The following is a 15,605-nucleotide window of genomic DNA, read 5'->3' on the forward strand; positions in this document are numbered from 1 at the left end:
ATCACTTAAGTCACTTGCTGCCATCTATTCGTTCAGTTCTGGCCCAAATAACACAAATATCTGGCCCAGGTAATGTGATAACACAAGTGCACTTGTTTGACCCAAGGCCTCTTCAAACCATTTTCTTTTGCTTTCGCTGGGATCCATTCTTTTTACAGTGATCTCTATCTAGGTGAACGGTGCTACTCTGCCCACATTGGCCCAAGCTAGTGAAGTGGAATTTGGGGTCCTTTTCTCTCGACTTCCACATCATGTAGTCCATTTCTTCAATCTATCCACTTCACTCCATCCCATTACCACTAACTTGATTCAGGCTACAATCATTTCTTCCCTGGATGACTTTAACAGCTCAAAAAACAGTCACTATCTTCATTCTTAATCCACTTAAAGCCATTTTTCCTATTGCAGCCAGAGTAGTTACTAAATCACAAATATGGTATCACTCCAATCATTAAAATCCTTCACCACACGCCCTGAGCCAAAGGCAGAGGCTCAACCGCTGAACCACCGAGGTGTCCCTAGATCAAGGGGTTTGGTTTTTATGGGCTTGTAGGTGGGGGCTGTTCTAAGCTGATTAACCCTCCCTGCACCTATTACCCAATCAGGCTTTTGTCATCTACCTACCACGTGGGAAAGGTGGAGGGCTCCTTCCAGAGTGGTGTAAAGTCCTTTTTTTTTTTTTTTTTTTTGGTGTAAAATCCTTTTAAGGGTGGTTTCCTTTGAGGGCAGGGGCCCCTTGTCTCTGCTTGCCTTTCTTCCAACCATCCTTCATTAGTAGCTCATAAAGATGCCTGAAGAAAAGACATTTTTCAGTTGAAATTGCATGCTGATAATGGAGACTCTTAAAGGTGGGAGGTAGGGACAAACGGTAGTTGAATCCATCCTTAAGGGGATGAGTTTGGGGGCACAAAGCTGTGGGGACGGGGAGTAAAGGTCACAATCTTTTTTCCTAGTAGTCTTGCGGGTAGTTTCAAGGTTAGACCCTAAGCGACCTGAAAACGCATCAAAGTCTGCCCTTTGAGTTCCCTCTTACTACCTGTGCTGGGGTAAAGAAGTTCCAGGCATTTCGTGAAAACAGCTGGCGTAAATAATTTTGACTGATTTAATTTCCCACGTTCCAGCAGATTTCTTTGCTCTAGCTCTCCTGCAGTAAGTAGGCAAAGCCAGACCACAGCCTCCTTCCTTGCTTCCTCCCTCCAGGCCCAGGTTGTCCCGCCGCCGGAGCCCAGTCAAGGCGCTCAGCTCCGCCTCTGGCCCCGTCCCCGGCGCGGAGCCCCGCCCACGGGCCGGTTTGGAGAGCGGAGTCCTGCCCCGGAGCCCGCCCCCGGCGCGCACGCAGCCCCGCCCCCGGCCCCGCCCCTGACCCCGCCCCCGGCGCGGAGCCCCGCCCACGGGCCGGTCTGGAGAGCGGAGTCCTGCCCCGGAGCCCGCCCCCGGCGCGCACGCAGCCCCGCCCCCGGCCCCGCCCCCGGCCCCGCCCCCGGCGCGGAGCCCCGCCCACGGGCCGGTCTGGAGAGCGGAGTCCTGCCCCGGAGCCCGCCCCCGGCGCGCACGCAGCCCCGCCCCCGGCCCCGCCCCCGGCGCGGAGCCCCGCCCACAGGCCGGTCTGGAGAGCGGAGTCCTGCCCCGGAGCCCGCCCCCGGCGCGCACGCAGCCCCGCCCCCGGCCCCGCCCCCGGCGCGGAGCCCCGCCCGCGGGCCGGACTGGAGAGTGAAGCCCTGCCCCCGAGCCCGCCGGGTGCCCACCACCGCCACCGCAAGGCCGCCCGGCCTGGGCCGCCGCGTCGCCATGGCTGGGGGCCGTGGGGCCCCCGGGCGCGGCCGGGACGAGCCTCCGGAGAGCTACCCGCAGCGGCAGGAGCACGAGCTGCAGGCCCTGGAGGCCATCTACGGCGCCGACTTCCAGGACCTGCGGCCGGACGCGCGCAAATCGGTAGGAACGTGGCTGGTCCCCCGCGTGCTGGGTGGTGCGGCCCAGGCTTCCCTCTGCGCGCCTTCCCCCCGGCCAGGCCCGGCCCGGCCTTGCAGACGCCGAGCCAGCCGCACCTTTTGGGATTCCTCAGTCCCTTAGTCCCTCCCGATTCCACCCACGCTTACTTTTTGTCTTTGCACCCGCTCGGCAGGGTCTCCAGAGCTCCGACCTAGGCCGAATTTTCGCACCGCCTTTCTCCAGGCGCGCTCCTCTGCCTTACCTAACACTTCTCATTTCCACTGACACCTCCTGAACGTCCCTGCCTCCTTGGAATCTTGCCCCCTCCACCCCACAGCCCCCGAAAGCCCTTGAGTTTGATACAACAGCGCATCATAGAGATCGATTTTGGCAACTTTGTTCCGGTATCGCTTTGGGGGCGCTTGCACAGATCTTACTGGTCCCCCTATCCGCCCCCACCCCCCCCGCCCTCTCCCCGATTTCAGCTCCTTTCGAGCCGCACCCTCCCTGGTGTTCAGAACTATAAACCGTGTAAACCCCGCGGTGCTCCCCGGGCGTCCTCACTGTTTTCGGGCATGGAGGAACTTTAAGGCACTTACAGGGTGTAGAATACATTCATTTTAGCCATGATGGAGGAGTCCTCTGAGTTTAGACCTTTTAAGTGACATTTGTTTTAAAATATTACTTTCCCTTTTGTCTGGGAGTAAAGGCTCATAAGTTGCTGATACTGGTGGTTTCTCCCTCATCCTTACTAATTATCTCTGAATAATATCATTAAAAGGTAGTATCTTCCTTCATCTGCTTATCATTCCCACATTTAAAAATATCTGCCTTGGGACCCCTGGGTGGCTCAGCGGTTGAGCGTGTGCCTTTGGCTCCGGGCGTGATCCTGGGATCCGGGATCGAGTCCCATATCGGGCTCCTTGCAGGGAGCCTGTTTCTCCCTCTGCCTGTGTTTCTGCCTCTCTCTGTGTCTCTCATGAATAAATAAAATCTAAAAAAAAAAAAAAAAAAAAAACAAAAGAAACTATCTGCCTATATCCAGGATTTCCTTAACAGATAAGGATCTTCTGCAGCTGTCAGAGGTAAAAGTTCTCCCTCAAAGTACTTCTTCCTTCCTTAAATATTTATTGTTCCAGGCTTCAGCCCAGGGCAAAACAGAGCAAACCTCTTGCCCTCAGGGAGATTACTTTTCTAGAGCTTATTATACTACAATAATATGTCTTTCTGGTGATCAGAAAACTTCTGTCTTTCTGAACAGTGAGAACCAGGAAGTAGGCCCATTAAGCAGCTAAAACAGGACAAACAAAGTGTACCCATGGACTCAAGGCAAAGTCTGTAAAGACCTCCTTCAGAGCCACTTTTATTGACTTTATACGTGCTTAGCTCTTCTAAGGCCACAGAAAGGAAGAAGGAGCTGCCGTGGGTAGGAATATCACTAATCCCAGAATTTACAGTCGGTGATCTTTCTCAACAAAGATAGAAGATTAACAAAAGCAAACAAAAACTATAAAAAACGGCAGAAGAATTCAAATAGCTGTCTGTGGCTCCCAGCACGCGGGGAGTAGCCTCATCACTTTCATAGGCTTCACAGGCTGCTAACTGCTGGCCATGAAGAATGAATCCGAGTGCGGTTGTTCAACAAGTACTTATTATCACCTGTGTGCCTGTCTTCAGGGAAAGGTTATGCAAGTCCACAGTCCTTTATTCAAAACCCTAGAGACCTGTTGGATTTCAAAATTCAGAAGTGTTCGTGTTCACGTCCATGTGTACATAGCCATACCTTACCTAATACCTCACTTGGTGTGGGGGTGATGGAGGCAGCATCCAGAATTAACCACAATGAAATATGAATGTCCAAATATTCACACTGACTGTAATAATAAAGGCTATGAATAGCCTCCTGTCCGGTCAGGCCAAATTTGCTGATAAATTCAGGCCAGAATTTATTGACCTGAATAAACTTCAGGCTACTTTGACTTCTTTTGGGGAATGTGTTAAAACATAGGTTTCAGTTTGCTCGCCTGTATAATATCATATATAAATATCTAAATGTTTTGGGTGTGAATGCCAATAAATTATTTTACATACTAAAAAAATTTGGACACCCTGAGTTAAAATTTAGTTTACTCTGGAGTTATACATGTATTATTAATTAGCTTGGCTTATTTTCTGTTTCTGCAAAGGGTCTGTTAATGTATAATTTGATACCTATTGCAAAGTTCCCTCCCAAAAGGGGCCCAGACTGCTTCTGTCTCTGGGCCCACATAGTGTATGAGAACCCTTGTTTTTCTACATCTTCACCAACATTGTAAATGGCAGGCTTTTTCATCTTTGCCAGTAGATGGATGTAACACTTGTTCCCCAGGGTGCCTGGGTGGCTCAGTAGTTGAGCATTTGCCTTTGGCTCAGGTCATGATCCTGGGGTCCTGGAATGAGTCCTGCATCAGGCTCCTCGCAGCAACCCTGCTTCTCCCTTTGCCTATGTCTCTGCCTCTCTGTCTCTCATGAATAAATAAATAAAAAAAAAAAAAAAAAAGGAACACTTGTTCCCATTATATTGTCTATTTTCTACCTCCCCACGCCCCTGTAATCACTGTTGCCAACATGGGGCTTGAATGCACAACCCTGAGGTCAAGAGTAGCCTAGCCTGCTCCACCAATTGAGCCAGCCAGGCGCCCCATGTATTGTCTGTTTTCTTATTCATTTGTCAATTGTTTTTTGTTAAAAAAAAAATAGCAGTATGGATCATATGTTGCAAATGTTTTCCTCTATTTACCCATGTGCAATTTGATGCTTATGTAATTTATGTAATTACAAAAAACTTTTAAGATAGTTAAATGACTGTTTTTTTTTGTTTTATAGTCCCCCCTTATTTTTTCTAGAAAAGATTTCCCTACTCCAGTGTACTAAAAAATGAAGTCTTCAAAGTTTTCTTTTAATTCTTCATGACTTTGTTTTCAAGTGTTCATCAAATAAATACAGAAATAGCTTTTTAAATTTTTAAAAATACTTTATTTATTTATTCATGAGAGACAGAGACAGAGACAAAGGCAGAGGGAGAAGCAGGCTAGGGAGCCTGATGTGGGACTCAATCCCAGCACCCTGGGATCACCCCCTGAGCTGAAGACAGATGCTCAACTGCAGAGCCAGCCAGGCGTCCCCAGAAATAGCTTTTTAGTGAAAGTTCCATCTAAGTATACATCTAGGCTGCCTTCCACCCTCAGCTTATCAGTTAGACTAACACAAATGAGTTTTTTCAGTTTTCCCCCCTACTAATTTGAAACACACCTTTACATTATATGACACCGTGCTAGCTTCATAAGGACAAGGTCCGTGTATTTGTTCATACCTACATGTCCCGTGCCTGGCGAAAAGCGCTCAAGATTTTTCTTTGCGTGAAATAATCCCCAGGTGTATTTGGATCTGTTGTTGACTTTTTTTTTGACTCTTTATTCTATTGCATTAATCTATTTAAACACTACCACCACATTGCTTTAGTAACGATAGATTTATAACAAGCATTATTTGATACTCATTGTGGTCACCATTTACTGACAGCATTTTCCTGACTGGTTTTACTCTAGTTTTTCCATATGAACTTTAGAATCAACTTGCCTGGTTCAAAAACTTATAGTGGCATTCTTAGTTGAATAACGTTACATATATTTAATTTGGAGAGAATTCAGATTCAGTATATTTTCATGTGTGTTCATTTATTTTTTATTTTTATTTTTTAAAGATTTTATTTATTTATTCATGACAGTCACACATAGAGAGAGGCAGAGACATAGAGGGAGAAGCAGGGTCCAAGCAGAGAGCCCGATGTGGGATTCGATCCTAGGTCTCCAGGATTGCACCCTGGGCCAAAGGCAAGGGCTAAACCGCTGCGCCACCCAGGGATCCCTCATTTATTTTTTTTATTGAAGTATAATTGACACACAGTTACATTAGTTTCAAGTGTACAACCTGATTCTCTACTTCTGTGCATTATGCCATGCTCACCACAAGTGTAGCTACCATCTGTTACCATATAACTATTATAATACCATTAACTATATTTCCTAAGCTGTACTTTTTTTTTTTTTTTTTTTAAGTAGGCTCCATGCTGGGCATGGAGCTCGACCTGGGGCTTGAACCCACGACCCTGAGATCAAGACCTGAGCTGAGGTCAAGAGTCAGGAAGCTTAACCGACTGAGCCACTCAGACACCCCCTATGCTGTACTTTTGATCCTCTTTTATTCCTGTATTTCTTCCATAGCTGGAAGCCTGTATCTCCTACTTCCTTTCACTCAGTCTGTCAATCCCCCCCCCTTCCCTCCACTCTGCCAACCATCAGTTTATTCTCTGTATTTATTAGTCTCTTACTGTTTTTTTGTTTATTGTGTTGTTTTTTTAGATTTCATATATAAGTCAAATCATATGGTTTTTGTCTTTGTACACTTATTTCACTTAGCATAATACCCTCTAGGTCATCCATGTTGTCACAAATGTCAAGATCTCATTCTTTTTTTGTGTCTGAGTAATATTCCATTGTACATATATATTACTTTTTTATCCATTCATCTGTGGATGGACACTTGGGCTGCTTTCATATTTTGGCTACTGTAAATAATGCTGCAATAAACATAGGGGTGCATATATCTTTTCAAATTAGTGTTTTTATTTTCCTTGGGCAAATACCCTGTAGTGAAATTACTGGATCTTATGGCATTTCTATTTTTTGTTTTTTTGAGGAACTTCAAACAATCCTGTTTTCTATAGTGGCTGCACCAGTTTGCATTCCCACCAACAGTGCACAAGAGTTTCCTTTTGGGGACACGTGGGTGACTCAGTTGGTTGAGCATCTCCCTTTGGGTCATGGTCCCAGGGTCTTGGGATTGAGTCCTGCATCAGGCGCCCGGCTCAGCAAGGAGCCTGCCCTCTCTCCTTGCTGATCCCCCCTCATATTCTTTCTTTTTCTCTCTGTGTTAAATAAATAAGTAAGTAAATAAATAAATAAAATCTTTAAGAAAGAAAGCGTTTCCTTTTTGCCACATTCTTGCCAACAGTTGTTATCACTCACCATTTTTATTTTAGACATTCTTACAGGTATGGGGTGATAACTTGTGTTTTTGATTTGCATTTCCCCAATGATTAGTGATGTTGAGCACCTTTTCATGTGTCTGTTGGCCATTTTTCTTTTTCTTTTTAAGTGGGCTTGGGCTAAGTGTGGGGCTTGGACTCACAACTCTGAGACCAAGACCTGAGCTGTGATCAAGAGTTGGATGCTTAACCAACTGATCCACTCAGGCACCCTATCCTTTTATATGTCTTTGGGAAAATGTCTACAGGTTCTCTGCCCATTTTTAATTGAATTATTTGTAGGTTTTTTGGTGTTGAGTTGTATAAGTTCTTTATATATTTCAGATATTAATTCATCTTCTCCCAGTCAGTAGGAGAAGGAAAAAAAAAAACTCTTTTTGTTTTGTTTCATTTTTCACTGTGCAAAAGCTTTTTTTAAAGATTTTATTTTGTTAAGTGATCTCTACCCAGCGTGGGGCTCGAACTCAAAACCCCCAAATCAAGAGTTGCATGCTCCAGCTCCACCAACTGAGCCAAGCAGGTGTCCCTGTGCAAAAGCTTTGTATTTTGATATAATCCCAATAGTTTATTTTTGCCTTTTTTTTTTTTTTTTTTAAGATTTCATTTTGAGATGCCTGGGTGGCTCAGCAGTTGAGCGTCTGCCTTTGGCTCAGGGTGTGATCCTGGGATCTGGGATCGAGTCCTGCATTGGGCTTCCTGCATGGATCCTGCTTCTCACTTTGCCTGTGTGTGTGTCTCTCATGAATAAATAAATAAAATCTTTTAAAAAGATTTTATTTCTTTGACAGAGAGAGAGCATGTACAAGCAGGGAGAGCAGCAGGCAGAGGGGTAGGGAGGAGACTCCCTGCTGAGCAGGGATCCCGATGCAGGGCTTAATCCCAGGACCCCAAGATCATGACCCAGGCTGAAGGCAGACACTTAATCGATAGAGCCACCCAGGCACTCCTTGTTTTTGTTTCCCTTGACTGAGGAGACATACCTAGAAAAATGTTGCTAAGGCTGATGTCAAAGCAATTACTGTCTGTTTTTCTTCCAAGAGTTTTATGGTTTCACGTGTTACATTTAGGCCTTTAATCTGTTTTCATGTATGTTTAAAGTAGAGCTTTAGGTTATTAAATTATAACATTGCTTAAAAATTCTCTCCAACCTGACAGGCAAATACTTAAGATGAATGAATTTGGTGATTTTTTACAAAGTCAGTACAGAAAATACTCATTTTTAGAAAAGGAAATATGGGGGAAATCAGTGACTAAGGCTTTTTTTTTAAGATTTTTTTTTTAAGGAGTTTATTTATTTATTCATGAGAGAGACAGAGAGAGAGAGAGAGAGAGGCAGAGACACAGGCAGAGGGAGAAGCAGGCTCCATGCAGGAGCCCGACGTGGGACTCGATCCTGGGTCTTCAGGATCATGCCCTGGGCCGAAGGCAGGCGCCAAACCGCTGAGCCACCCAGGGATCCCCTTTTTTTAAGATTTTATTTATTTGATAGCACAAGCCAGGGTCAGGGGCAGAGGGAGAGGGAGAAGCAGACTTACTACTGAGTGGGGAGCCCGATGTGGAGCTCTATCCCAGGACCCTGGAATCATGCCTGAGCTGAGGGCAGACACTCAACTGATTGAGCCACTTAGGCTTCCTCAGTGATTAAGGCATTTAACATAAAACATTTTTTTTTTTAATTTATTTATGATAGGCACACAGTGAGAGAGAGAGAGGCAGAGACACAGGCAGAGGGAGAAGCAGGCTCCATGCACCGGGAGCCCGATGTGGGATTCGATCCCGGGTCTCCAGGATCGCGCCCTGGGTCAAAGGCAGGCGCCAAACCGCTGCGCCACCCAGGGATCCCGGCATTTAACATAAAATCAGAAAAGACTAATAATGTATAATTTCTCTTACATGGAGAATTTAAAAATATTTAAAAATAAGCCAAGCTCACAGATACAGAGAACAGATTGGTGTTTGCTTAGAGGAAGGAGGGAAGGATGGGTGGACAGTTTGTTGTTGTTGTTGTTGTTGTTGTTTTTAGGTTTAAATAAATCAAATTTTACGGGATCCCTGGGTGGCGCAGCGGTTTGGCGCCTGCCTTTGGCCCAGGGCGCGATCCTGGAGACCCGGGATCGAATCCCACATCGGGCTCCCGGTGCATGGAGCCTGCTTCTCCCTCTGCCTATGTCTCTGCCTCTCTCTCTCTCTCTCTCTCTCTCTGTGACTATCACAAATAAATAAAAATAAAAAAAAAAAAATAAGTCAAATTTTAAAAACACATAAAATATAGAACATTATCTAATTTCCTTTTTCTGAGCTTTTACTATCATCTTTTTTACTTTTGACATCTTTACAGACTTAAAACCAGAAACTTACCCTGATTATCTTGCTTGACATGTTACTTTATTTCTAGATTTGTTCTGTTTTCCCACAGACTAATTTCTTTTCACTTTACAGAATATGAGATCTACAGCCTGTGAGAAAGAGGCTGCATTGAGTCAAGTCTGGCCATCACAATTTAAGGAGGAAAATATTAACAGAATCCTAGGTAACAGTTCTAGGCCAAACACCTGAAAGTGGTTTGAATCACATTAACTTTTTATATATATAATTGTAATAAAAACATAGCACTAAATTTATCATCTTAACCATTCCTCAGTATACAGTTTACAGTGTTAAGCACTTTTATGTTGTTGTGCAACAGAAAACTGTTAATAGTTTTAATTGATTTCCCAAACCTTGTTCTCATCTGCTGCTTATTTTGTAATCTAGTGAAATTTAATCATGGACTGCCATTAACCCTCATGCTTCAGCTTTGAAACCAAAAGGTTTGCTACTTTATGGCATCACTAACGAAATTTTCATTTTTTTTTTTAAAGATTTTATTTATTCATGAAAGACAGAAAAAGTGGCCAGAGACATAGGCAGAGGGAGAAGCAGGCTCCCCTCGGAGAGCCTGATACAGGACTTGATCCCAGGACCCCGGGACCATAACCTGAGCTGAAGGCAGACTGCTCAACCACTGACCCAAGCCCCCCCAAAATTCTCAATTTTTAAGAGTCCTTATTTTTTACTCTAGTACTTTTAACAGTGAGACACATTCTTAAACCAGTTTATTTCATTGGGCCTGAGTATTATGAAGTGTCCAGAGAAAAGCAGCTTCAGACTGACCAGTAGGGATATCTGACAGCTGCTGGGGTCTTCCCTGGGAGGTGTGCATTGTGCTGGGAAGAGGTCCTCAAGTCAGCCTTCCAATCCTTTGAGGTATTTTAAGATTCTTGGGTTTTGTTTCTTGAAGATTCAGCGAATGTTTGTGTTGTTTCAATGAGTCCAAATGAGCATTACCTCTCTTACTTTTTAAAATTGAGTTTACATCACCTTTTCTCTTTTGTGTTATGTTTGAGGAGGAGTTTGGCTATTTTATAACAGTCCAAGAGAGTATCCAGCTTCATGATCCCAAGAAGAAGTACATATAGTTCATATCTTATTGTAGTAATCTATGACCCTCTCATCATTCTTTTTTTTTTTTAATATTTTATTTATTCATGAGAGACACAGAGAGGGAGTCAGAGACACAGGCAGAGGGAGAAGCAGGCTCCCTGTGGGGAGCCTGATGTGGGATTTGATCCTAGGACCCCAGGATCACAACCTGAGCCAAAGGCAGACACTCAACCACTGAGCCACCAAGCATCCTTCCTCACCATTCTTTTTATGCTGCTTTCATATCACTTGCATTTCAGACTTCAAAAAAAATTTTTTTAATGTATATTTTATAGTTTGTGTATTTTGTATCTGATACATTCTGCATTGTGTTTTCGTCTCCTTTAGTGATCTCAAAATGTCTTGGTTATGCCCTACTTTGTATGTACTTGCCTGTAGATAGGTATTCCAGGAACTAATTATTTCCTTTTACAGATTAAGTCAGAGAATTTTATCAATACTGTTCTAATGACCATTTGTCTTCTGAACACATGAAGGAGGCCCTACCCACTCCACTCCCCAGCACATCCTACCTGTTGACATCATTTTGAGTCAGGTCCTGTTCAACGTCAGGGTTCCTTGAGTGCCCTAATGTGAACTAATGCATGATATCCTACACATGGCTTCCATTAAAGCCTCTTGTTGAGAAGCCCCTCAGTTTGCTCAAGGAAAGCCTGGCAAATATTCTACTCTTATCCCTAAAGTCACTATTTCTTGAGTGTTCTTTTTTTTCCCCAGTGTGCCTATATTAAGTTTGTATTAAGTTAGTATTAAGTTTGGCTACGTATTATAGGAGACTTAACAACAGGAGAGCCTGGGGTGGCTCAGTGGTTGAGCATCTGCCTTCTGCTCAGGGTGTGATCCCAGGAACTGGGATCGAGTCCCACATCGGGCTCTGTGCATGGAGCCTGCTTCTCCTTCTGCCTGTGTCTCTGCCTCTCTCTCTGTGTCTCTCATGAATAAATAAATAAAATCTTTAAATAAATAAATTAAGAAAATAAAAGAAACCCATAGAACAATTGAAAAAAAAAAGACAACAGAGTTCATTTTTTCTGCATGCAAAAGTCTGGGGTATAGGGCTTTTGCTATATTGCTCTTCCACCATCCTCAGTGTGCCCTTTATGGTCCAATGTGGCTACCTGAACTCCAACTTTATATCTGCATTCCAGGCAACAGGAAGGAGAAAGGGATGAAGAAGTTGTGTTAGTTCTTTCATCTTTTTTATTCATTTATGAGAGAGAGAGAGTGTGTGTGCTTGCAAGAGTAAGCAGGGGGTAGGGAGAGGGACAATCAGACTCCATCCATGCTGGGCATGGAGCCTGACGCAGGGCTCCATCCTATGACCCCGAGATCACGATCTGAGCTGAAATCAAGAGTCAGATGCTCAATCGACTGTGTCACCCAGGTGCCCCTAGTACTTTAATCTTATTAGCCAGGAATTAACTCACTGGCCACAGTCACCTGCAAAGGTATTATATCCAGCTAAAAAATCAGGGGTTCCGTTGCCAAGAAGTAAGGGGAGAATGGATATTGGGGGAATAATTAATAGTCTGCTGAGAAATATCCTGAAGTTTATACACTATGGAGAAAAATATCATTCTGGTCCAGTTAAATTGTCAGCCAAAAATAAAGGCCTTGAAAGTAGCAGACACCTAGTTCTTCAGAGTGCTGTTCTTTGAGTTGCTTTCACTTCACACTCAGATCCAGACAAGTTGTTAGGTTCTTTTTTTTTTTTTTTTTAAGATTTTATTTATTTATTCATGAGCAACACAGAGAGACCGAGAGAGAGGCAGAGACACAAGCAGGCTCCATGCAGGGAGCCCGACGTGGGACTCGATCCCGGATCTCCAGGATCACGCCCCGGGCTGCAGGTGGCACCAAACCGCTGCGCTACCGGGGCTGCCCAGTTGTTAGGTTCTTGTCATTCCTCAGCGGCCTTGACTTTGTTCCTTCTTCCAAGTTACCATCACTGGGCTTATGCATCTCTTAAAGCTGCAACATTTATGCATCCAGGAATCTCTTCACTTTGCTTCAAAACTCCTTTCCTCGAAGGTTCTTTTGGTATGACCTGGGCTTGTTACTATTGTCACTTCTGCCCTGCTAGTGTTGATATGTTGTGGAAATAACTGGAATGCTAGACCTACACGGTTTTACATGGCTGGTCCAGCCCAGGAGTGGTGGCAGGCTGCTTACTACTTCTTTATTTTTTTTTTTAAAGATTTTATTTTATTTATTCATGAGAGACACAGAGAGAGAGGCAGAGACATAGGCAGAGGGAGAAGCAGGCTCCATGAAGGGAGCCTGATGTGGGACTCGATCCCAGGACTCCAGGATCACGACCTGAGCCAAAGCCGGATGCTTAACCACTGAGCCACCCAGGTGTCCCTTACTACTTCTTTAGACTCCAGTGTTCTGCTTACTGACGTTCCCCCTCATGGTCTCCAGACTGGCCTAGAGGCCTTCCCTGAGGCTTGTCAGCAATCCTTAACTGGATTCATTGTGTTTTATTAAGCATTCTCTTTAGTACAGAATATATTCAAAATATGTAATCCTCCAATAGGCCTCTTTTTTCTGAAGCTTGATCCTGTTCCCATGACTCTGGACATATAGTGAAGGGCTTTCTGTACCATTTCCCGTGAGAGCTGCTTACCTTCAGATGCGCTTTGCACTTCCCACATAAGGACAAAAGGGAATGTTAAACCAGATTTGCTGTCTTGCCACTGCAGGGATAACTCATTTCGTGTGGTGTATGTTATCTGTTACAAGTTCATTTCCATCCTGGGCCCAGGAAAGACCTATGCTTTGGTTTATATTCGTGGTTTCTACTTACATGGCTTGCTGATAATTTTAGGTCTACTTACATTTACATAATTCTTGCTCCTTGCAGCTATAGAGGACTGCTTTAACTTTGTTGCTTCAAAAACAAAAGATCTGCTATTAATTCCTGGGTGGTGTGCTTGCATTGTAACAGTTTGACTTAATCTTTTTCACATTGGGCTTATCTGGTCTTTAGGATTTTACTTGAAGAAAACCATCCGTATGGCGTTTCTCCTTATTTTCTTACCTTCTTCTTCCTTTTGCCTCTTTTAAACTCTCAGTCATTGTGGATTTTTTTTTTTTTTAAGTTTTATTTATTCATGAGAGACAGAGACACAGGCAGAGGGAGAGGTAGGCTCCTGAATGGGAGCCCGATGTGGGACTTGATCCTGGGACCCTGGGATCACTCCCTGGGCCGAAGGCAGACACTCAGCCACTGAGCCACCCAGGCGCCCCTCATTGTGGATTTAGAACGGTATTCTCATTGTGTTTTTTTTTCTTTTAAGATTTATTTATTAGAGAGAGAGAGAAAGAGCATGAACGCCTGTGTACATGGGGAGGGGCAGAAAGAGGCAGAGAAATTTCTCAAGCATATTCTCTGCAGGGCTGTATCCCAGGACCCTGAGATCATGACCTGAGCTGAAATCAAGAATTGGTCACTCAATCCACTGAGCCACCCAGGTGCCCCATCATTGGTTGTTGTGAAAAAAAGTTTTCGCTGGTGGGCAATCAAGTGAGAAAATGAAAGGCAGAATAATTTATAAGTGAAGGTGTATTAGTATAAGATAAATTTTTTTAAGATTTTATTTATTTATGAGAGACACACACAGAGAGGCAGAGACATAAGCAGGGGGAGAAGCAGGATCCCTGCAGGGAGCCTGATGTGGGACTTGATCCCAGGACCCTGGGATCAGGACCTGAGCCAAAGGCAGATGCTCAACCACTGAGCCACCCCGGTGCCCCTCTTTGAACCTCTTTACATGCTCTTCCCTCCTCTGGAATGCTCTGTCTCTCTGGCTTGTCTCAGCTTAAGCACAGTGTATGCAGATAGGTCTTCCCGATGACCAAGTCCAAGTATGTTCCCTCACCCCCACTGCCACTCATTCTCTAATGAGGGAGATAGGACTTGATTTTTGTCCTCTTAGAGTCTCTGGCCAGGTCTGAGAATTAAAGTGACACAGGGAGAATAGCATACAGATTTTTACCTGCACATTGGAAACCCCATAGGGAAATGAAGACCCAAAGAAATGGCCAGGCCTAACTGTTTACATGGTGTGTTGAACAAAAAGAAGCAATTGTTGAAAAGTAGCTAACATATGGGGAGGCTGAGGGAAAGGTAAGGGTTATTATACCAAGTTCTGTTTGTACAGAATTGTCTTGGCCTCGATGTTCTGTCTTTGATGAAAAGATTCTTTTGTTCATTCCAGTGTAGGAGTGCATCTTTCACATGGGTGTTTTATGTCCTGTTTTCAAGAAGGAAAGAGGAGGTCAGAAGGCCCTTTTTGCACCTTGTATTTTCAAGTACTCTTAACTCAAAATAATCCTTATAACAAAGTGGCATATTTTGCTGCGGCCAGTTCCATTACCCTTTGAGGCCGTCATGTCTTCTCTTTAGTAGCACTTTTTCTTTCTTTCTTTCTTTCTTTCTTTCTTTCTTTCTTTCTTTCTTTCTTTCTTTCTTTTTCTTTCTTTCTTTCTTTCTTTCTTTCTTTCTTTCTTTCTTTCTCTTTCTTTCTTTCTTTCTTTCTTTCTTTCTTTCTTTCTTTCTTTCTTTCTTTCTTCTTTCTTTCTCTTTCTTGATTCTATTTATTTATTTGACAGAGAGAGACAGAGGACACACAAGCAGGGGGGGTGGCAGGCAGAGGGAGAGGGAAAAGCAGGCTCCCTGCCCAGCAAGAAGACTGACGCGGGGCTTGATCTCAGGACCAACCCGGGACCCTGGGATCATGACATGAGCCACTCAACTGACCAAGCCACTCAGGCGCACTTAGTAGCACTTTTTGAACTCAAACTTATGTGTTTATTGTTTGGACTGGAAGTTCCATGGCAGCTGGAACCACGTCTATTTTCTCACTTCACTGTGCTCACAGTTCCTGACAGCCCTGGGCCGTCACTGTGGGTATGAGGCATAAGCGTGAATGAGTGTGTGGAAGGCCTCTTGCTCATGGGACGTTTAACCACGTGCACAGAATTGTGCTTTCCTGGGGCCTTACCACGCTGCTTTGAGCAAGCATTAGGGTAAAGCCACTTGAAGACCGAGCTGATGTATTTTATATACATTGTTGATGAGAATTTTGTTTTTTGTATAATT

At 44.3% G+C, this 15,605-nt stretch overlaps 1 protein-coding gene across 3 annotated transcripts in view; it reads left to right on the top strand.

Moving 5' to 3' along the window:
• Positions 1–1,740: 1,740 nt before the first annotated feature.
• EIF2AK4 (eukaryotic translation initiation factor 2 alpha kinase 4) overlaps positions 1,741–15,605 on the top strand; it is a 103,188-nt gene continuing 89,323 nt past the window's right edge. For 2 of the 3 annotated variants that reach the window (XM_038580018.1, XM_038580020.1), the window contains exon 1: positions 1,741–1,932. In XM_038580018.1, coding sequence (XP_038435946.1) covers positions 1,789–1,932 — 144 coding nt within the window. In that variant the 5' untranslated portion in view covers positions 1,741–1,788. The remainder of the gene's footprint in view (positions 1,933–15,605) is intronic. The other variant, XM_038580017.1, reaches the window with a different exon arrangement.

The sequence above is a fragment of the Canis lupus genome, chromosome 30 (assembly GCF_011100685.1).
Source record: "Canis lupus familiaris isolate Mischka breed German Shepherd chromosome 30, alternate assembly UU_Cfam_GSD_1.0, whole genome shotgun sequence".
NCBI lineage: Eukaryota > Metazoa > Chordata > Mammalia > Carnivora > Canidae > Canis > Canis lupus.